Genomic DNA, 24918 nt, shown 5'->3' on the forward strand with positions numbered 1-24918 from the left:
CATTTAAAATTTACAAATGTGTGTCCAAATATTTTCGTCCAAAATGAGTGGTTTCAAAAAGTTAAATCGGATAATTTCTTCGAGAAAATTTCTGATACGCACATGCTAAATTATATTCACAAAATACAAAAAAAAATGAAATAAAATAGAGATACATACATGATTATTTTTGCATTTGAATAAATATTTTCCTGGGTGCAAAACCTGAGAAATAAATTTTTTTGCACAATTGGTATGTTAAATTTCACAGAAACGAAGAAATTAGGTTTTTATTAACGAGAAAAGCATTTTAAACCCATATTGATTCTTTACGAAAATTGTCCGCAAAAAAATGACAACTAGTAAAGTTTAGTCCGCGGGCCACAAAAAAAGGCTTCGCGGGCCGGATGCGGCCCCCGGGCTGCCAGTTGGAAACCCCTGGTCTAAAACTAATATAATTTTAACAAAGTGAATAATATATATTATAAATCAATGATTATCAAATTCAATAAGGTATGTTAGAGACTGAATCATGTTAGATGCACTGAAGTGTGCCTTTACCAAAAAACAAGCATTTGTGGCAATATATTTTATTTTATAACCGTCGTTGATCAGCCGACCCAATTTCATGGGTTTACGACTACTAACGTTCAACTCCGTAGCCTTGTAATTTTGAACCAATCCAGAAGACAAGGAAACTCCTGGATCAGTACCCCCAGAGGTATTGATTTGTTGTGGGAACATGGAGGACTTTGAGACTCGACAGATTTAACGTGCATCAGTCACCATTTACTACACGGGGAGTCTTCGGCCGGCGAGGATCGAACCCACGACCTCATGGATATGGGCCCAGCGCCCTACCGACCAGGCTATCCCGGCCTTGTGGCAATATATTAAAATTTTTGCAAACAAAAGGAAATTGGTGTTATAAAAAAGGAAAGATGTTTATGTACTTTTTTGTGAGTCTACTGCAAGCACCTGCCACTGCTAGAATCAGTGCATTTCATTAATCTTGTAAATTTCTGAAGATAGCAATTACTTTGACGTATGTGTACATTAGTGTACTGCAAATGGATGTCCTTGAGGTTTCTTGAATACTCCTACAAGAATAAGAGGGGGTTTCACTCTAACAACCCTTTCAACCTTTTTCTAAGAATGTTTCAGCCATTCTTTGTATTTCAGTTTTTTCGGTACCTTTTTTTTCCTAGAATCTTCCAAACCGTAGCCATTGGTTAAGTCCCTGAATCCTATACAATTTTCTCAACATGGAATCATGTGCAATATGCTTTCCTGGAAACCGATCTGAGAAAAGTGTAACCGTATATAACCAACTCATACCGCATGCTAGTCCAGAGACCAGACACAGTGTATAAATCTCCCAATGCTTCAACTAGTCCAGAGATTCATTTTCTAGTGAATGTATTTCAATTGAAAGAAGAAAACCGAATATCACTTTAAGGTGAGTTATTTTTTTCAAAAATTTTTATTACTATGCTTTGTCAAAAGTTAACCGCAATTAAACTATTAATAAAAAACTACTTTTCATTTATTTAGTTGTGAAAATGATATATGTAAAAATATTAATACAAAAAATATAAATAAATTAGACAGATATGTACCGTATTTCTCAGAGTATTTTCATTTATAGAAATGATGCATTTTCGGAAAAGTCGGACCCAGCTTGACTGTAAGAGTTAAATAAAATTTTATATTTTGGTGCGTATAAGATAAGTTATTTATGCACAATTTATTAAAAATGGATAAATGGGTTGCATAATTGGATGCAACTCTGGATATAGTCATGATAAAACAAATTAAGGCCGAAATGTATAAAAGGTAATTAAATTAAATTAAGGGGGAATGTGATCGTTCAGGAAAGTGGTAGTACAATGCTAATGTGGGATAACAATAACCCAATAGGTCCAAAGGGTCACAAAGTGTGAGGTTTGAACAAATTGGATGATTTGGTATCACCAAATTTGGAAAAAGGGCGAAACAAAATATATTAAAGATTAATGATAAATAAGGTAAAGTCATGCTATATCCAAAATATATATATATATGATTTAATACAGTAAGCTGATGTTTCCAATAAGAAAAACTAATAAATTCACATATATGCATGCCCATAACAATAATTGAAAGGTACTCACCCTGTACACACAGGACATTTTAAGAGACAACCATCAAAAGAAACACACATTTTTAACTTGCGTTTAAGATTTATTTAAGAAAAATATCTAACAACATAACCAGTGGCGTAGCTGGGTAACCAAGGGCCCTGGGGCAAATTAAAAAATGCGGCCCCACTGCTATGTAAACTGATTAGGTTTTATCAAATAAAAATATGAAATATACAAATACTTTAAAAATGCTAAGCTACTTCAAGCTCTTTTTTCTGGTAATAAAAATATTAAACAGTAACAACATAAATTACAATTAATACTTGGGGTAGGTTTGGCTAATAAACCGAAATAGAGAAGATTCAAGGGTTTATTATATAAAGGTCGGGCCTTCCAACTGGCTAAATCACAATTATATTTAAAAAAATTTCCTAGCTTTAGTTTTTGCAAAAGTATCAATGACTTCGTTTAAATCCAGGCTTGATGCGGTTTTGTTTTCAATTGCTATTAGCGATAAATGTCGGAGTCGAGTTTGGCCCATATTATTTCTTAAATAATTTTTTATTATTTTTAATTTGCTAAATGACCTTTCAGCTGCTGCAGAAGTGACAGGAATTGTAAAGAATAATAACATTGCTGTAAACACTTCCGTTAGGTCGCATTCCAGCGCTCCATATTTGCTCATTATTTCCTTACATAATTGGTGAACAGTCCATGCTTGAGTTAGGTGAGGTAAAACTAGGTGGTAAATATTAATAAATTGAAGTGAAAAACTAGGGCCTATTATATCTGAATATTTTCTTTGGAATTCGTCACATTTTTGTAATAAAGTTGCTTCATCAATATGTAATAAAAATGTTGGTGTTAGAAAATCGAATATATGACAGGCTGTACTCATACTAATAAAACGTGTATCTAATTGAGATATTACTGTGTCTAGTACATTATTGAAAATCTCAATTTTAAATATTTTTTGTCGGTTTGGAAATCGGTGATCAGCAACTAATTCATCAAAATGTTTTTTTTAACTTTTCTTTGCCTTTTTTCTTGAAAATGGGTATCAATACCATATTTTCTTGCAGTTTCACTGGCTTTGCACCTGAATAATTCGAAATCATTTCTATAAATTTGCAACCTTGCTTTGGTCTCTGCTAAAACTTTACTCACCTCGCCCAAATTGATGTCGCATTTTTGTAAAGCTTTGGATGCATAATTGATGTCGTTTAATACACTGTGCATGAATTCGCAAAGCAACACGAACTCGAAATTTAGCATTTTTGTTTTAATACTCTCTGCTTCACTACGCTCATCCTTATTAGGACTCTTTAGAACTATTTCTGATAATACTTTGATAATATCAAAATAAAGAAATTTTATTGCGGGTATCGTATTGACCCTACTGGACCATCTAGACGAATTTAGTTTTTTTAGAGTGGTGTCCGATTCGCCACTGAATTTAGACAGTAGATCCCAACGTTTGATGCTGTTTCCGAAAAAGTTATACAAATCTTGCAACGTTGCGAAAAAAATCTGTATTTCCACACAACTGCTAACGGCATCATTTATCACCAAATTTAAATTATGAGTGGCACAATGTACGTACTCTGCGTTAGGCTGGATATCCTTAATATGTTTTTGTACACCATTATACACACCACTCATCACACTGGCTCCATCATAGCCTTGCCCCACACATTTTTTTAATTCAATATTTTTGTCGATAAATAATGTTGTCACTTGGTTGACTAAATCTACTGCGCCAGGTTTGATGGCTGCATAAAAGCCTAGAAACACTTCTTTTACTTCTATATCAATTGGCTGTCCATTTTCCGATCTGGTTATTACTGCATACCTCACAACAATGCTTAGCTGATCTACCTTCCGTACGTCCTGTGTCGTATCCATTATGATGGCAAAAAACGGCGACGCTCTAATTTGTTCTAGTAGATGGGTTTCGAGTTTGGTCCCCAAGCTCTCAATCATTTCATTTTAAATTGTTGCACTCGGATATCTTGTAGATCCTAAAAACATTAAAAAAAACACACAATTTCAAAAAAGTTCTGATATTAAACAGTTAATAATTATAAACAAAATAAAAAGATAAAAAAAAACTTATAAATAATTATTATTACCCTTGGGCATATCCAAAATTTGCCACAAAATGTGATCATATCGGGCGACAAGCTCTACAAAGGACAGAAAATTTCCGTGGTATCCTTTCTGACTTAAGTCTTCTTGATGTCCTCTCAAAGCCAAAGAACTCTTTGCTAGGGATATGATATCGAATAACCTTTGAAGAACCATTTTCCAAAATGATGCTTCTTTGCGAATTTCATTTTCAAGTTCCTTGGCGATAGTATTAGTATTGTTTTTTTTTCGAAATTCATACACAGCACATGCTTCCGAATGGCCACTCGCACTCGAACAACTGTGTTGCTTAATTCTTTCTGATAAATGCTTCCAATCTCGAATTCCCGTACATCAAACATTATTCCTTTGTGAAGCAAATAACCAGCAGGGTTGACAATAGGCAGCGTCTAGTATTTTGGAATAACACAAACAAAAACGATTAACTGGCCCATATTTAGAACACGAAACGTAATACGATTTTGAAAAACACCTATTGTTCTGGTTGACGTCTGTTGGAAAAGGTCCTGAAGGCTGTAAAGGCCCCATATCAAGAATTTGACGTATTTCGTTATCACTTAATATCTTGTTCGTAAAATTTCCCAAGTCATAAGAAGATTTGTCGTACACATTTTCGAAAAATGTAGAGGTCTGTGGTTCCTCCAAACCCTCCGCTCTTATGTGTGTCATGCAAAACATCATCCACTTTCACATGATCGGCGGCGGAGGTATTTCCAACTCAAGGGCGGCGCCAGTAGGGGGTCAGGGGGGGCTGGAGCACCCCCGTCGCGCATGGCCAGCCCCCCCCCCCCATCGGGAAAAATTTAAAGTCTCGTCGGGAAAATAGTCTGGTCACATTTTTTTTCTTCTAAAAAATGTCAAAAATTCATTTACAAATGCCTAATAAAAATTTTTGTAGTTGACTTTTTATTTATTTATTTTTAAGAATTAGTAACAAAATTTAGTAAAATATATTGTAAATTCTATGTAATTGAAGTTTCACTGCACTACTCCTAACTTTGCTCATACATTGTTAAACTACAGTCCGGATGCGATTAGACATGGTTGAAATTGAAGACTTTTCAAAGACCCATAGAAATTCTTTCCCCTCAAACACATCTTGATTTTCTTGGTTACTTATCTTTCAGACTGCTATTCTTTTTTCTCGAGAACTGAGGAGGGGATAGATAATCACCCCTCTTTACTGGGAGAATAACTGACAAAAGCCTGAGGGACAGAGAGAGAGAGAGGCAGGTCCTCTTTACAAATTCTTTTTTATGCAACATATTTATTAATGGTTTTTGGGATCAGATAATTGCTTTGTGAAATTTTCAAGCAAAATGAAAGTAAAAGAATAAAATTAAAAAAACTCAGTTTTAATTTTTTCATTTTTTTAATACTTTTAAATGAGGAAAATCATTTACTTATTCGGATTCAAGGTTTATATTTTAATCAACGCATTAAATAAGCAGTCGGAAGAAAAAGAAAAACAAACAGTAACAAAATATTTGTAATTTATTTTAATTTTTTTGGCAGATTTAATTTATTATTTTTTTTTATCATTTTCTTAGTAGTAAGAAGATTGTTGATTGATTCAGAGAAACAATTAAACTGTCCGTATTCAATATCTTAAAATATATATTAATCAACATAATAGATTCTCATTGACTTATTTTATGTACAGTGTATGAAATGGAAAAAGGGAACACCTTGATTAACTTTTGATTTAATCGTATATTCACTTATAAAGAGTCAATACCATATTTTTACGAAAAAGAGCACTAAAGCGCATTTTGTTCAGGATAAACATGCAAGTTTGTCAAAAGTTTACTTTTAGGTTTTTAATTTTCAAAATGCGGAAACAGCCGCAATCTGGAAGATGATAGTGTCCAAAGTTATGGCAAAAAGAGAGATGGAAAGTTTGGGTCCTTTAATTTTAACTTCATACTTCGATTATTGCGCATTGTCTCGAGAACTTCTTGAGTGTATTGAAAAATGTATACATTAAATTACAAAAAAAAGAAGAAGAAAAATTATGCACAAATTTTTAAGCAAAAATAATTTTAAATAATTATTTGTTATTTTTCACTAGTTTATTAAATAATAATAAAATATATTGAATTGTATGCTCTACATATTTTTACATCCTTTTAATTTCAAAACACAAACTTTCAGAGCAATCGATCGATTAGTTTCTGAGTTCAAATTTTAAAAACGTCGGTTTGTTTAAATTTCATTTATCTTTAATTATTCAATCAATTTTATTCAAATTTTGTATTTTACAATTTAAAATTACCTTCCACAAAATAATATAAAAATTTGTATATCTTGCTATTTTATTTTATTCTATCCGTCGTTGAACAGCTGACCTAATTTTCGGGTTTACGACTACTGAGGTTTCACTCCGTAGCCTTGTAATTTTGAACCAGAGCCATTTTTAAGGATGGGCTCATTGGGCCCTGGCCCAGGGCCCCGAGTTCTGATGGGGTCCCCGAAAAGTCTAAAATCTCATTGCATTAATTGTTTTTTTTTTTTTTTTTTTTTTTTTTTTTATTATTCTAACTTATTTATTATTTATAACTCAAGAGGGCCACCAGATCCCACTTTTTTCTTCTTTTTTTAAAGTTTTAATCAGAGATTTATTCAGATTATTTTTTCTTTTTTACATAGTTGGATGCTTTTCAAAATCTAATCGAAGTGCTTACAAACATAAAATAATTGTTATTCTTCACTTTTCTAACCAAAAGAGCAATAAAACGCTTTTTCTACTGATGAAAATATCCCCACTTTCGTAGCTACCACCCACAGAGTTGTTAAATAGCCTCCTCACTTTACACTGTGAGAATATGTTTTTAGCTTCTTGATATTGCCTAGGGGCTCTTTTCTCCTAACTTCGGAAATATCAGATATCCACAGAAACACCCTTTTGTTTGATTTCTGGTCATAAATTTCTAAGAAGAAAACATTTCTAGGGCTGTAGATAGGGGTCTTGTTAGAATCTGTCTTGAGATTTCCATCTGTCCTTAAATTGGGACTCGTTCCATTCGAATTTTTCTCTCTTACAAAATTTAGAAGATATTTTTTCTAATTTATTATAAAAGCTTTCTTTCCTTTAATGATCCTAAATGTTTCAACTAGCATAATTGTTTACTTTATTTAATTATTGTAGTTGATTTAATTCTGTTATTTTTCAAATCAATCGTAAGAGAATGAAATAGGAACTTCTATATCAACTTTTTGTAGGATATTAAGAAGACATAAATCTTTCACATGGAGGTAAGCAAATGTTTCTATTAAATCAATTTTGGTAAATCAATCAAAACGTGAAAGATTCGAGCAGTTTTTTATGTATACATTGAGATTTTTTTTTGTTTTGTTTATTTATTTAAATGACGGGCCACTATTCAATTCCCTCTTTGACTGGCCTGTTTGCCAAAACTCTTGATTTGGTCTGTTACGGATAAAATTGATATAACAAATGTAATTTAATTTTAATTTTACTTACTGCTAATAGACAGAAACAACATATGATTTTGTTTAATAGAGCATTGAAATCAAATGATCATCAGCTAAAAAAATGTTAAAACATGAGAAAAAAATTGTCTAAAACTCCTGTATGATCAAATTTTCCATGTTTCCCCTAAATATGAAATATGTTTAATTTGTAATATTATAGTTCGTACGCGAAATTAATTAATTTAGTTAGCTTACGATTTTATTGTTTATTGATCATTCTATTTTTAACTCCTTTTTGTTGTTATTATGTGTTTAAAGTTAATAAGGCTTCTCAATTTTTTCATTAATAAGGCTTTTAAATTTCCTAATCAAAGTCGAAGCAATTTCTTAAAGTTATAAATCGAAACTATATATAAAAATTTGACAGCTTTGTCTTTATTTTAACAGTGTGCATTTAATTTAATGAAATAAAAATAAATGAAGAAGTGGAAAAAATGTAAATAAATGACTGAATAAAATAAAAAAACTTCGTTGTCATGTCATATTTTGAATAATTTGAGTATTAATAAGTTATATAAAAATAAGCAAATTTTTAGTTTAAAAAGTAAAAAAAAAAATTTGATTTGTTTGAAAGGTAATTATGCTCCATCATTCGATCATGAGACTTAATATCCGTTCCTAAGGATCAGAATTCTTTTTCATTTTACTTTATTGTAAAAATGATATATACTACTTAATATTTTCATGTGATATGCTGCAGTTTTAAATACCTAAGAGATGATTGAAATTGTCAATTCAAAAATCAATTAATATTTAAACAATTAATACGTAAAAAAATAATTGTCGCAAGCAAATTAATATTAAGTAAGAACGAAACAAAAATGATATCAATATATGCTGAATCACTAGTGAGACAGGTGGGATGAACGACATCGAAACCAATTTGATTGAATAGTAAAACTAGAAGGCGTTTCTAAAATCCGGAAATCAATCAAGCTTCAATTTTTTTTTCTTTTTTTTGTCACGAAATTTATCAGGGGCTATTCGTTAGATTTCAATATGTGTTATGTTTTTTCATAGATTAAATATTAAACATTAACAAATATTTGTCTTTTAAAACCTTTCACTCTATAATAATTATTAATTCTATATTAATTCTATAATAATCTTATAATAATTATTCTATAATTGTAATTCTAAAACTAATTGCTAATTGATTTAAAGCGTTAGTGTGTATATATTAAATGTCTTCCATCGGCGGAACCCCGACATTACGATTAAAGTTTATTAAGGTAATTACGAATATTATAACCTAAAAACAGACTATTTTTAGCATATTTAATTCGAGGAATGTAGATTTTTCCTCGTTTTACCATTTTCAATCTTAAATAAGGCTTTATATCCGACAGTTAAGTTTGCAGTCCTTGAGTTATATCTAATCTAGTTTTGAATAATTTTTGGTGTATATACATAAGCTGAAAATGAATAAGATAAGCCGAATTATGGTTTACTTCTAAATGAACTGAAGATACTTGTTATAAACGTTAAAAATGGTAATTTGGAAAGCATTTTTCAAGAATGTCAAGTATCCAAATGACTTAATTTATTGAATTTAAAAAAAAATTTTAAAAAATATCCGCAAGGCAGGTTTGTATATTTGGGGCTGATGATTATGAAATCTAACACAAAACTGTGAGATCGGGGGCTCTATTCCAGCTGATGGCAGTTTTTAATTATTATTTCTTAATACTGAAAAATGTTTTTCGTATTTTTTTAAGTATGCATGTTAATAACTAGTAATTTAACAATTATTTAAAGAACTGGAAGGCTCCGCTACCTGTTCATTTTGCTCACTCTCGTGGTTGCTTCTGCATTCATTGCAGGTTTAGAGGAAAAACGGTTTATTTCCCTTTTTTTTCTACAAAAATTACGATTGAATTACCATTTACATTTTGAAGGTGATTAAATTTAAGTAAATCAATAAAATTGGAAAATTGGTACCTGCCGCAGAGTTATTACTCAATAAAGTTAGACTCAAGGGATAGAGCATTCTCCTCCGAATGAGGTGCACCGAGTTCGAATTACAGTGATGGCAGAGTGATATGAATTCCACACCCGGCTTTTACCGACCACAGTGCTGACGTGAAATATCCTCAGTGGTAAGCGGATCATTTCTTAGAGTTCCCTTGGTATCAGACTAACCGTGGGAGGATTTCGTGGTTTTCCTCTCCATGTAACTCAAATGCGGGCTATCAAAACGTCCTCCACGAATGCAAAAATTTCTTCCACTACTTGATCCTGGAGTTCTCTTGTCTGCTGGATTAGGTTTAAAATTACAAGGCTACGGAATTAAACATTAGTAGTAGTAAGCTCGAATTTTTGGAATTTTTTCTAGTTGTGCATAAATTTTTTATTGTTTGAGTAGAATATTTAATTGAGAACACTGTAGAATCTTATGATGGATGTGCATATATTGTTTATTTATTCAGATATCACTTTTATTTTTTTTCTTTGTTAATATTTGAATCATGATAATTTTTTTATCAGAACAAATATGTCTATGTCATATTAATTATTTTTCGTATATTAAAAATTATTGCTTATTTTCAAAATTATCTTAGCCCCCCTGTCGGGCTAAGTCTAGCGCCACTCTTGACTGCAATAATTGTCGAATCTTCTTCAGTAGGTTTCTCAACCAACACTGCAGTTATCACATTATTTGAGTCACTATCAATAGAAATATTTTGGCTAGATGTACTTGCAGAAGGCTGACTAAAAAACTTGTCAATTTTGGGCAATTTTTGTTTACTATCTTATCGTTCTTGGCATTGTTTGCGTTTAAATGCACCACTGGGTTTCTTCTTTTTATCCATAATTTTAGTTTTTTAATTTATTTAAACAATACAATATTAGATTGTGCTCGAGTAGGTAGGTACTCACTGTTCACTGGCGATGTTAAAAGTAAAATAAAAGGAAAGAGAAACACAATGATACGCTACAAATGTCGTTGGGGAATCCGCGGAAAAAATTTTATCACCGTTAGTGTTACCACATTTAACGATGGAGACTGTTAATGGTTGGCAAGAGTTTGGCGACTTTTTAAGGCGCACTTGGCGCATTTTGTCATCCCGTCGGAGGGATGCGAGAGAGAGAAAGGTCGATGTATGTTTGATATAATCGGGAGAGGGTCTCCCTTGGTATTCTAAGAGCTGGAAGCTCTTACTGGAAAACAATGCCTATTTCGTTTGTTTTTAAATAAAGTTAAATTTTATTGTTTTAAAAATCTGGCCTGCTTATTTATTGGAAAGGAAAGGCATTACAGAGACCATGAACGATCTCCTGCCCGCGGACCTGAATTAATGTACCTACTGCTGGTGACTTGCATTTTTTCACGATATTTCGCGTTATACAATGAGCTGTAGCCGAAATCTAGATTTGACACGATTTATTGACTTAATGGACATCAATATGAGTGGTAAAACCAAATAAAATTGAACCACTATATTGACCAGTACAAAAAAGTTTATTGACATTAGTTTACTTACTCCTGATACAGCATTAATTTTTTAACCGTTCTCGAAAGAAAAAAATCTTAACTCGAATTCACAATAAAACGCACATCGATGAATAATAAAACGCACATATCACTATCCGTCAAATTGACAACACTGTGCCAACCTACAGAAAGAATTTAGGAGAATTCCCTAGGCATTACTTTTGAATTTCTCTCAACTGAGTTGTCATGATTAAAGTGGGGTTGCAACCTGTCATATTTATTTTGAAAATGGGAGAAATTTCAAAAAGTTCAGTTCGATCGAGATTTCCGGTAAGGATTCGAGGGCCCCCAGAGCTTGAGGTCCCCGGGGCACTGCCCCGCCTAGCCCCTAGGTAGCTACGCCACTGAACATAACTGGTGGAAAGACGTCTTTAAAACAATTTTTAACAGTAGAAACACCTTTAATAGAAATGGGTGACAAGAGAATTTAACGAAACTAAAGGCGTCATGCATAAAGTTAAATATAAAAGAACGAGTAATTTAACCGTTAAGAATAAATATGAAAAGAAGACCTAAATTTGAGAGGGCTTTTAATGTTAAAGAAAATTAAAGGTATAAAATGCTGATTTTAAATTTTACAGAAATTGATTACAGTCATGGATTTAATTTAAAATAAAGGTTAAGAAAGAAAATGTAAAAAGAAATCCCTCGATACGGACCAAAGTCCGCATCTCGGGAAAAAAAAAGCTAACCTGCCCGAAGGCTCGAGAAAAAGAGAATGTCATTTAAAAAAAAACTTTAAAATTCCTTAACTTTTATAGGACCTGAAAAAATACGGCCAATTAAAAATTAAAGAGGCGGAGAGTTTGAAATTTAAAGGAAAGAGATTGGTTAGTTAGCCCCCCTAAAATTAAAAGAAGAAAATGAAAGGCGTGAATAGAGGGGTTGGTTGACTTTCCCCACAGGAAGTGCGATGACCGCAACGACCATGAGAAAGGTCAACACAAAAATTAAAAAATAAAATTGCCAAATAGAAAAAAAAGGAATGACGTTTAAAGAAAAATTGAAGGCTTAAATAAAATTAGAAATTAAATTGTCACATTACATTAAGTGTAAATGTGACAATACCCGGACAGACCGGAAATTTTTATAAAATTTTTGAAGTCGTAAGAAAATTTTAATTTTAAACAAATATTAATTAAAAAAATCAAAATATAAGAATTTTCCTCAAACAGCAAATGCTCCGAAAAGTATGAAGACAAAAATTGCCTAAAATTCAAAGTAACGAAAAAAAATTATTTTTTTTTAAAAAACTTGTCTTAAAATTAAGACCATAAAATAAAAAATCAAAACTTAGCATTAGAAAGTAAAAGTAGAAAAAGATATAAAATTGTAAAAAGAGTCACCCATTTCTGTACACAGCTCTGAATTTCTGTACATAGCTAACAACAATTGTTACAGGCGGAAAATCCAATGTGTTCACATAACTCTTTCGCGAACACTGGAAAGAAAAACACAGAAACAGCAGTAATAGTTCATATGAACACACAAAATAAACAATTTAATTCAACACTAATAACAAGTGATTATATGGTGAGCAAATATTGTTAAGGGCAACAAATTGGAAACATCAGTAAAAGTTTTAAAAAAATTAATACATGGATCTCAAACATTTTGTGACGCAACTAAAGCGAGGAAGGAAAAAAACGAATAAGGCCAAATAAAAACAAAAAGTATGTAAATACAATTACTAATAATTGTCGATTAAAATGACATGAAAAGAAATAATAACATTAAATTGGAATCAAAAGTAAAAAATCGATTGCATTTTTGCAATAAATAAACTATTTATCAATTAGTAACATCAACATAATTATGAAATTTTGATTGGAAACGTCGTTTAGAACGCACTATGTTTGAGATGATCATACATTGAATTCGTTGATCATAAAATATGTGAACCAAAAAAAACGGTAAACAGAATTAATGTTAACCATACACTCCAATAAAAATAAAAATTAATTAGACATTGTGATAAAAGGATTGGAGAAAAAAAATTGTTCATAAATAAGTAATGTAACCTTCAAATTGCTGACACAAAACTAAGTACTTAAAATGAGTAAAATAAATTAAGAATTATTCTCCTATTCATGAATATAAGGTTTAACAAATAATAATATAAAGAACATCTTATCTAAGAAACATCTCATTTACTGATAAAAAATTATCGCAATTAATTAAATTGCAAGTTGAGAATAACAAGTATTGTACATTAAAGAGTCAAAGTTTATTGTGTGATAAGTCTATTTTTTTTTAACAAAAAAAAGTTCTCAGGTTGAAAAAGGAAAATGAGAGTACAATTTTAAGGAAGTGGGGGGTTCTTGACACTGTTTTATTGAAGGCAACACACAGGGTTCTGATGGTCATTCTCTGAGGTTGTAGGTGGCCCCCACAGAAGCACAATCTTATCTCGTCATTCGATCCTTTCCTCCCACAGGACTCTCCCTTCAACCTTGGACATTGTGGGGAAGGGTTTCCCTTCTGCAGGTGTTTTCCCCAATTAACGAAATCGCCATGGTGTTGAAACAGGAATCGACCAGGATCTTTGCAACATCCTGTCACAGATGCAATAAAATCTTGTTGATGCATTCCAGAACAAGTAGTGGAATTTTGTGCTGCGTGGGAATTCAAATTGGACACCCCCTGCAGCGCCTTCTCCTTCATCCTATGACCTTATCGTAAGGGACAGTGTCCTTGAACACTCGTCTTTGATTCCAAAAAAACGGGACTTGAAAATGGGGTTCAAAAGTTATTCATAACAGGGGAGATTCTTCTTTTCTAAATCCTCAGACCATGGAATGATGAGGAAAAAGATAGGAAATTGTCCATTTTCACACAAATATGCTTAATAAGAAAACCTTTGTATCATGATCAGGAATTGCGATAAAATGATAAATCATAAAAATACATTCATTAAATTATTGCAATTTATGCAAAATATAAAAATATTGATTGTGATCAAACAAACAAAAAAAATATGAAATGTCAAGTACTTTAAATTCTATACAACATAAAATTAAAGATAAATTGATTTGAAAGTATATTAAAAAAATTATCTATAAAGACAGAGTGTATGGCCAAGTACATTAAATATCATTCATAGTAATCTCATTTACAAAGATTCTGCAAAATTTATTAAAAACACAGTTAAAAAAAATTATTGGTAGTGATATTAATTTATTAAATTTGAGATTATTCTTATTATTTTATATACATATGATGATGCATTTAAAGATTTAGTTTACACAATTTATATATGAATTGAATAGGAAAAAGCATAAAAAGAATTTTGCATAATTATTATTTTCTTTTTTATAGTTAAACATGTGACCTTTTGTATATTTATTCAATTGAAGCATCGTTAATTATAAAAGATTTTATAAATAACGTACTATTATAACAACAATTTTAAAGAATTTGAATGTAACAAAAAAATTGTTTCAAGAAAGAAAATATGCATATAATTCAAAAAAATTTTTTTTTTAAAAATACACTTAACAAATTGAAATAATGTTCTAAAACAAAGCAAAAAATAGTTGTTTTACCTAAAAAAAAACTTAATTATTATTATTTTAAAATAATGAAGGAAAATTATAAAAGACATTTACTTTAGTAAATATTAATGTATATATATTCAAATTATTCAAGCAGGAATCAACAGGTTACGTAGATGATTTTTCCCATAGAGCATCAACACAATTCAATTTATTTAATAATTCACTTGAATCATTATTTTTTTTCTATATATCATCTGGTTTCTTTAACCAGGAAATCATAATTTATCATCTGGTTTATTTGACCAGGAATAACCTTCTGATTCATTTTTGATCAGGAAAATAAAAATAAAAATTAACTTCTGGTTCTATTTTGACCAGGGAGAATTCAAAAAAAAATTCTGGCTTAATTTACCAGCAAAAAAAGTAAAAAGTAAGAAGAAAATTCCTTAATGAACAAAACCTTAATTAACAGTGGACCAGGGTTTGAACCTGGGCTTTTGCAATGACGCAATGTACTTCATTTATACTATCGTATTAACCAAAGTTAAACATCAGGAAGAACCTCTTAAAAAAATCATTCCCGAAAAATCGTTGAGCTCAGGTATTACCCAGAGCAATCAGGACATATTTTATCCCAATTATATTAATAAAGTAATCCCAAATAAATTTTTGAGGCATCTGTATTACCAGACACGATTCAGGAAATTCACTATCCCAAATATTTTTTTTGTAATAATTCAAATAAAACATTAAATTATAAGATATTCTAATGGGAAAATCGTAACAAAACCAATCAAATAAGCATGCCAAATCTTATATCAAAACATTAATTCACAAAAATTGATAACATTAAATAATAAAAATTGGGAAAGACGAAAAAAAATCTTTTTTTTTTTGTTTATGAAAAAAAAAATAAGAAAATTGACCAAAAGAATAGTTTAGCCAGTAGATAGTAGAACCAAAATAACCTAATCACGAAATTATTTAATTCGTAAAATACATAAGATCACGTATGAATACAATTTACGGTAAGTATTTTTATTTATAATTATTTCTTTTCATCAAAAAGAAACAAATTAACGTTTAAATAAGAAAACAATTAGAATAGTTTGAAAAAAAAAATTTGAATTATTTTTTTTTATTTTTTAAAAATGATCCAAATGATGGGTAAAGTATCAATTTTGAAAACTTACTGAAGACGTCTTTTCAGTTTTGTATGGCCAGTATACAACAAAATTTATAAAAATTGGGACTCAGTCCATCAATAAGAAACATTGATTAATTTAGTTCAAAATTAAATATTTTTCATGTAGAGTAATAGAACAAAATACATAACCTATTAGATTGTGCAAAAAAATTATAACCGAAGCACCTTGTTTTGTAAAATTAGCACTATTAATAAATATACATTATAGTTGACAGAAGCTAAATTATTATTTTTTTTATGTATACCTATTTTTTTTTTAGGTTAAACAAAAATACAAAATAAATCACTTTTGTAATATTATATTAATATGCCTATTTAAATAGTTAGATACACAGTTAGATAACAATTTGAGACTATCTTATGACATTCTTATAAATATATATATCAATTTTATCACTACCAAATCAAATAGCAAAACACATAGAGAAAAATTCAAATAAGAACAAATGTATTGTTTCATTTAATTCATTACACCATAATAAAACTAGGAACTCACAACAAAAATATACGGCACCATTTGTAAGAGTTAAATAAAATTTTATATTTTGGTGCGTATAAGATAAGTTATTTATGTATAATTTATTAAAAATGGATAAATGGGTTGCATAATTGGATGCAACTCTGGATATAGTCATGATAAAACAAATTAAGGCCGAAATGTATAAAAGGTAATTAAATTAAATTAAGGGGGAATGTGATCGTTCAGGAAAGTGGTAGTACAATGCTAATGTGGGATAACAATAACCCAATAGGTCCAAAGGGTCACAAAGTGTGAGGTTTGAACAAATTGGATGATTTGGTATCACCAAATTTGGAAAAAGGGCGAAACAAAATATATTAAAGATTAATGATAAATAAGGTAAAGTCATGCTATATCCAAAATATATATATATATGATTTAATACAGTAAGCTGATGTTTCCAATAAGAAAAACTAATAAATTCACATATATGCATGCCCATAACAATAATTGAAAGGTACTCACCCTGTACACACAGGACATTTTAAGAGACAACCATCAAAAGAAATACACATTTTTAACTTGCGTTTAAGATTTATTTAACAAAAAATATCTAACAACATAACTAGTGGAAAGACGTCTTTAAAACAATTTTTAACAGTAGAAACACCTTTAATAGAAATGGGTAATGGGTGACAAGAGAATTTAACGAAACCAAAGGCGTCATGCATAAAGTTAAATATAAAAGAACGAGTAATTTAACCGTTAAAAATAAATATGAAAAGAAGACTTAAATTTGAGAGGGCTTTTAATGTTAGAGAAAATTAAAGGTATAAAATGTTGATTTTAAATTTTACAGAAATTGATTACAGTCATGGATTTAATTTAAAATAAAGGTTAAGAAAGAAAATGTAAAAAGAAATCCCTCGATACGGACCGAAGTCCGCATCTCGGAAAAAAAAAGCTAACCTGCCCGAAGGCTCGAGAAAAAGAGAATGTCATTTAAAAAAACTTTAAAATTCTTTAACTGGTATAGGACCTGAAAAAATACGGCCAATTAAAAATTAAAGAGGCGGAGAGTTTGAAATTTAAAGGAAAGAGATTGGTTAGTTAGCCCCCCTAAAATTAAAAGAAGAAAATGAAAGGCGTGAATAGAGGGGTTGGCTGACTTTCCCCACAGGAAGTGCGATGACCGCAACGACCATGAGAAAGGTCAACAAAAAAATTAAAAAATAAAATTGCCAAATAGAAAAAAAAGGAATGACGTTTAAAGAAAAATTGAAGGCTTAAATAAAATTAGAAATTAAATTGTCACATTACATTAAGTGTAAATGTGACACTTGACCTTCCTAGATCTAGTGCCATTAAATTCTGCATTCACTCAATTAATTGGAAAGAATTGAAGTCTGCTTTAAAGAAATCATAATCAAATATTTAACCATTTTCTTATATTTGTTTGTTTTTTAATGAACTGATATGTGTGATTCTATTTGTTATGTTTAATCACTTGAATTATAAAAGAATTGAACAGAAGATCTAATTAAAAAAAACTGTAAGGATTGATTTAAACAGAAAGACAAAATTCTAACGATTTAATTTTCACTCTTAACCATGAAAAAGATAATGGTAGAACCAAAGATAATAGCTAATTTCTTTAAATAAAAAATATTTTTAAAAACTATAATTCTTTGTCATTGCATTTATTACCAAATTAATTATTACTCTTTTTTTTCAGTTATGGAATTCGTCAAGACAAATAAAGGTGGTGAAAAATTATTACATGAAGAATACTCTTACTGTTTCCATAAGAAAAGTTCAGTAGCGATTAGATGGCGTTGCACACAACACAGTGTTTTAAAGGTAAGAAAAAATTACTTTTGTATTGTAACTTTCTATCTTAAATTCTAATGGAATATACTTTTTTTAAAACGTCGTGAATTGCCTTGTTTATTTATTTATTTTTAATTGAAAAAAACTTAATTGTAAAATTAATAAGTTCAAAATAATATATATATTTCAATGGTAAATAATATATATACACTATTACCACATAATAAATATACATGATTTACCATATATATATATATATATATATATATATATATATATATATATATATATATATATATATATATATATATATATATATATATATATATATATATATATATATATATATATATATATATATATATATATATATATATATATATATATATATATATATATATATATATATATATATATATATATATATATATATAGATATATATATATAAGTTCAAAATGAAGAATAAAACAAAGAAAAATTATAGACATATGGAAAAAGGGGGTGGGAAATAATAAGTAAAAAAATAACAAACAACATTTTATTTAAAAAAAAAAAAAAAAGAGTTAAATGTTAATTAAAAAACCGGAAAAAAAGCCGGAAAAAAAAGATATAATCTTTTCTTCAGCCCACACGATTATATCCGCAAAACAGAGTGCTTTCTGATATTGTATCAATAAAGCCAAAGCAAAATATATTAATACAATAGTGTGAGGAGCACTCAAAAAAAAATTTTTTTTTATAAAATAACTACATAAAAATAGATCATAAAAAGTAAATATAACATGTAAAAACAGATAATAAAATGAAAGAAAAAGAAAAAATAAAAGAAAAAGGAAAAACATTAAAAAGGGGGGACTATAAAGCGAGAAGCAAAATCATAACAACTTACATAGACGGTTATTTTTCAAGAATGATTTAAAAATGTTTTCGCAGAAAGATTGCCAGATTACAAAATATGAAAACAAAAGATGAAAACAAAAGCGCAAATTGAGTGTAACAAAAGGGTTTTAAAGTGTCGTTCTTACTGCACTGCTGAAGTGATTTGTTATTCTGAGTTTTGATTTGTTAGTTACCAAGGATGGGCCCGAAATGGATGTGCACAAGGTAATATTATACTGGATAATTTTAAAAGATAGATGTTTATTTAAGAAAAATATAAAATAGAAAAGAGAAACATAAATTGCCTGCTTTGCAAATAATTTTAGCCGCAGATTTGCACGATATGGATTAGCACATAGAAAAATTATTTAAATTATCAAAGAAAAAATTTTAATAGATAATTTTAACCACGGATTTGCCCGAAATGGATTTGCACATGGAAAATTGTATAAATTAATAAAGAAATTTTCAGCAAACAATTTATCCACGGATTTGCCCGAAATGGATTTGCACATGGAAAAACTGTATAGATTAACAAGGGAAATTATTTAGCAAAGGAATTTTTAGTAAATAATTCTAACCACGGATTTGCCCGAAATGGATTTGCACATGGAAAGATTAACAAAGAAAAAATTTTAGTACATAATTTTAGCCACGGATTTGCCCGAAATGGATTTGCACATGGGAAAAATCATAAAAATTAACAAAAAAAAAATGTTTAGAAAATATATCCACCAAAATATACGATTAATTCAATGATTTTATATAAAATTTTATTACATTAGTTGGGTATCCATTGTTTTTTATCAGATTTTGAAAGAGTTTATCGATTTGTATTTTGGATAAATAAATATTACTACATATTCTTTTAATTCTGTTCATTTCATTAAAAGTGGTATTTAAATAGATGCTCCTAGAAACATTAGAATTCCAAGTAACTAGTTTATTAATATTAAAATTAAAATCATTTCTTTTATCGTATAAATCAACAAAGCAGATATTTTCAACTTTCTTAATATCCAAATCCAAAAAATTGAAATTAATATTATCATCATGATTACGAAGCAAGATTAATTCCTTAGGGTATATATCACTCAATAAAACAGTAAAATCTTGGAAATTAAAGATAATTAAGTCATCAATATATCTAAAAACAAATTTAATACTCAGAGTAAAATTTTTTTCATAATAATGCAAAAATAAGTTAGCTAAGAGAGATGAATAATTAGATCCCTGTGGTATTCCATTAATTTGAAGAAAGATATCCCTTTCATTGTAAAGATAATTACTAAAAAGACAAAAATTAATCAGAATTTCCCAATAATCAAAATCGCAACAAAGGATATTTTTAAAATCATGGTAATAGTTCAAAAGGACATCTTTTAGTTTAGAAAGGGGAATGCTATTGAAAAGATCCTGGAAATCAAAAGTCGCAATAGAATTAATTTCTTAGTGTTTTCTTGTATTTATTTATTATATATATATATATATATATATATATATATATATATATATATATATATATATATATATATATATATATATATATATATATATATATATATATTCGTATTAAAATTTATCGATGTCTTAAAAGGCTATTTGTACAATTACTTGCAACAGAACGAGTTCCGATTCAGAATTTAGTTTTAACTTTTTTATATAAAAGTATTTGTTGTATGTTCTAATACTGCTAATGTCTAAAAGTTTTCAACATTAATGTTTTCTAGCTTTTTGGAACATCCATACTATTATGATTTATATATCTAAATATATCGAATTTAATGCCAATGTTATTGATATCAAGAATATGGTATAGATTTTAAAACAACAAGGAGCTTTTTGTGAACTTTTGTGTTTCAGAACTTATTCGTGTAAAAATTTTTAACTGTGTTAATTTATAAGTAAAGGAAAATACCATACAGTCTTTCAAAAAAATAAATAAAAAAATTTAATAAACAGAAAAAAAAACTGAATTAACATAGCATAAAAATATTTAGTTAAAATCATTCATTTGAATCACGTGATTTTTTAAAAGCATAGATTTATCTTAAAACTATTATTTACACAATACTACATTATGCAAAAAAAAAAAAAAAACTATTTGAAATAATTATCATACTTTATAGTAGTTCCCTTGATTGTTATTAACTTGTTACTTATATATTTGATTCTAATGCATATGTTACATTGCTGATACTTTCTTTAAGTTACTAATTGTTAATCTCATGTTTTAGTGCAAGGGCAGTCTGAACACCAGTTTCGACAGAGCTGAAATTTTAAGCACTTCTCAACATTCGCATTCTCCGGATGAGCATTTAAATGAGAGAACAAATGCCTTGCTAAACATGAAGAGAAAAGCGGAGGAAACGCATGATGAACCTTCGCAGATATTTGCAGAAACAGTTGCTGCAATGTCGATGGATGCAAGTTTGACTTTGCCAACTGATGACTCCCTTAAAAGAACATTAAGGAATCATAAAGCCAAGAGTATACCAAAAGAGCCCCTGGATCTCAAAGACTTGAAATTGGAAGGTGTGTATAATTTAAATAGTATATTTCACTCCTGTAAAATGAAGTTTTATTTCATTTTATTCATTTATTTATTAATCTTTATATTGGGAAATTTGAGATTTCAATGTTTGAATGTTTAATTTTTAAAAAAAGGTGAATGTTAGTTTTTTATAACATTTTGAAGTATTAAAATAGGTAAATTTGTCATAGATAAAAACTTATTACAATGCTGACACATTAAAAAGCAGCTATTTTAAACCAATCAGTGAAAGTAATAGTTGCTGCAAATAAGAATTAAGCTTCATTCTATAAAAATTAGAAGAATGCCCTAATGTTGTGATTTTAAAATTTAAAAATAGGGGAAAAAATAAATGCTCACAAAATTTATTTACTTCCATAATCACATTTCTTGAATTGAGGGGCTTATAAGATTTAAACTACAGAGTTTCAAAATTCAGGTTCGAAAACTTGCAACCTACTTTTTATTTTGTTATTTTTTTCAAAGCAATTCTACTTTGTTCATGTGAAGAATTGAACAGAATATTCGAAAGCTAATATTATAAAGCAGCATAATCTTTAAAACTTAATTTTCGAATAAGAATTGTATTGGGTAATAAAATTGAACTAACAAATTTCTTTCAGCATTTCGTGTCTGATAACAATAATTTTCTTTCAAACGTGTTATGTTCTAATAGAAAGAAACTTGTTGTGCTATTTTACATAAATGTATTTTATCAAGTTTAAAAAATATGTTCTTTATTTTCTGACAAGTATAGTTTTGTCAATTTAGACTCTTGTATCAATGATCTCTGCCTAAAAATTTCAATAAGAAAACAGTCACACTGAAGTTTAAAAAATCTATAAAAATTATATTTACTTCCATTTCATTAAGTGAAATTGTCTCAAATAAATATAGTTATTAATTATATATTCAACAGTTTCTAAAAATTTATAATCTATACAAGTATAGATGACTAAAACGATTAACAACAACAACAAAAAAATTAACTAGCATTATAGGACAGAAAAATTTTATACATTCCTTTGTTTCATTTCCTTTTTTTCTTTTATTTATTTCTAAGGCTAAATAAATGCAAAAAATAATAATAAATAAATTAATTAATAAAACATTTGTGTTTAATCATTATAAAAGAATCATAACCTTAGAATGTATATTTTTATTCATGTTATTTGCTGAAAGAAAAGCTTTTTTAATTCTACCATTAGAAATTGATTTCAATGTATGTTGAAATGACAGCATTAGCGCTTTTTATAAAAACCAAATTACAAAGCAAAAAGCAACCAATTCTGGGGAAACCACGTTTCTTTGTTCAACTGATTAATCGTTCAACTTCCCCATAACATCTCTTTCAACAACTATCTCTACCCGCGGAACCCCAGATCCTCACAAAACGGGTTAAAACAACACTCTTCCGAAGAATATATTTTCTAACTTTTCATTCTTTACATGTAAATGTGTTTTCATGGGTTTGCCGTTTTCATTACGCTTCGAAAGCAAAGAACTACAATTGCATTATTTAAGAAGAAGAATAATAATAAAAAAAACTATGTACCCTACAATCCAATTTTTTCTACTTTTTTTAAAAATTAAATTCAAAGTATATTAACTGAAAGTTATATTATCCATGGAATTATCTTTGTATAGGCGAGTCATAAAACTTAAAATGTTCTAGAGATATGGTGAATAAAGAACCGAAAGAATATTTTCTTTCGCTTGTTTTCTTTCGTTATAACATCAGAATTCGGAGTCCGAACGATCATTGTAATGTATTATACACTATTATTAAAATTTGTCTCGTGGAAGAAAAGGAAATTTGCGGGAAACCCCTTATTTTATTATTGGTAGATAATGAATAAATGTTAATATTATTTAGTATTTAGACGAGTTAATGAAAACTATAATTTTTTTTTTAAATTAAACTTATTTTCTGTAACCTTAATACATATACAGTTCAGATTGTTTCCCAGAACCTAAATATGTATATATTTTTTTTCAGGGGAATGGAAAGAAAATCTACTGTTTGATAATGGCAGCCTTCAGGATAGAATTTTATTATTTGGCACAAGTGATACCCTTTACCTATTGAAAGAAACATCAAAATGGTTTCTAGACGGCAACTTCGGCCATGCACCCAGACATTTCACTCAACTTTATGTTGTGCGAGTGGAGGTTGAAGATGCATATATTACAGCAATATATGCCTTACTTCAATCAAAGAAAAAATCGACATACGAAGAGCTTTTTAGAACTTTAATTGAAGTAAGTGCAGTCGAGAAACTAAATCTTGACCCGGAATTTATTCATATGGATTTCGAATCGGCTGCTATAGAAGCTGTCCGGTTGGTCTTCGGTTACCGGGTGACCATACGTGGATGCTTTTATCACTTGCGCCAAAGCACTTACAGGCATGTCCAATCTTTGGGGTATGCAAGTAAATACAGGGATGATCCCTTTTTTCAGAAGTTTTGCGGGATGATAGATGCTCTGGCATTTTTGCCCGTAAACCTTGTGCAAGAAGGGGTAACCTACTTGCATACTCTTGCCCCCACCGACAGCGAAGCATTGGACATGCTTGAGTATTTCGACTCGGTGTACTGCTCCGGTAGATACCGTGGTCGAAATACCGGACTGCCATTGGTCTTGTCCTTAGCACGCTTGGAACCATTATTTCCCCCTGAAATGTGGAATACCCACAACGCCACTTTAAGCGACGGCGAGCGAACAAATAATAAAACAGAATGGTGGAATAATCGTTTCAAGGTGCTTGTAGGGCAAGACCACCCTTCAATTTATCTCCTGCTCCAAAAGCGGTGATATCTGATTGCGCTAATGGTTTTCTGAAACAGGCTGGACTGCGCTGCTAACATCTTATCCCCCTTTATTAAAGGTTGGTGTACTGCGCTTAAGGCAACCCTTATGACCATCCATCCCACTTCATTTATGTAGTAAAACAATTTCTGATAAAAGCATCGTCTCGCCAATATTGTTCGCCAGAAGCTAGTGTGCTGAGGGGGATTTGTCAATAATCTTTCCTCCATCTTTTAGAAATTTTCATTTAAAAGGAATTTTTTTTATAGGTTTGTAAATTTTAATACTTCTGTAATTTTAAAATACCAATTATATTTAAACTAAGAAGAAAACAAAATTCTTGTTCATTTTAAGGTGACATATGGCTTTCAAAGTTTTGAAAATCGGTCAAAATTTTAATTAGATCTATGCAATTGGTTCAAGAATATTGGTTAAAAAGTTTTAAAAAAAATATACATT

At 29.4% G+C, this 24918-nt stretch overlaps 1 protein-coding gene across 1 annotated transcript; it reads left to right on the plus strand.

Moving 5' to 3' along the window:
- The first annotated feature begins 596 nt into the window (after positions 1-596).
- LOC110282483 (uncharacterized) lies at positions 597-24918 on the plus strand. Its single transcript, XM_087149737.1, has 4 exons — positions 597-1438; positions 18141-18265; positions 21353-21650; positions 23648-24918. The coding sequence occupies exons 2-4, from the start codon at positions 18143-18145 to the stop codon at positions 24463-24465; spliced, it is 1239 nt and encodes a 412-aa protein (XP_087005863.1). The 5' UTR covers positions 597-1438; positions 18141-18142; the 3' UTR covers positions 24466-24918.

This window comes from Parasteatoda tepidariorum, chromosome 8 (genome assembly GCF_982258835.1).
Source record: "Parasteatoda tepidariorum strain Cologne lab strain chromosome 8, Ptep-v5.0, whole genome shotgun sequence".
Lineage (NCBI taxonomy): Eukaryota > Metazoa > Arthropoda > Arachnida > Araneae > Theridiidae > Parasteatoda > Parasteatoda tepidariorum.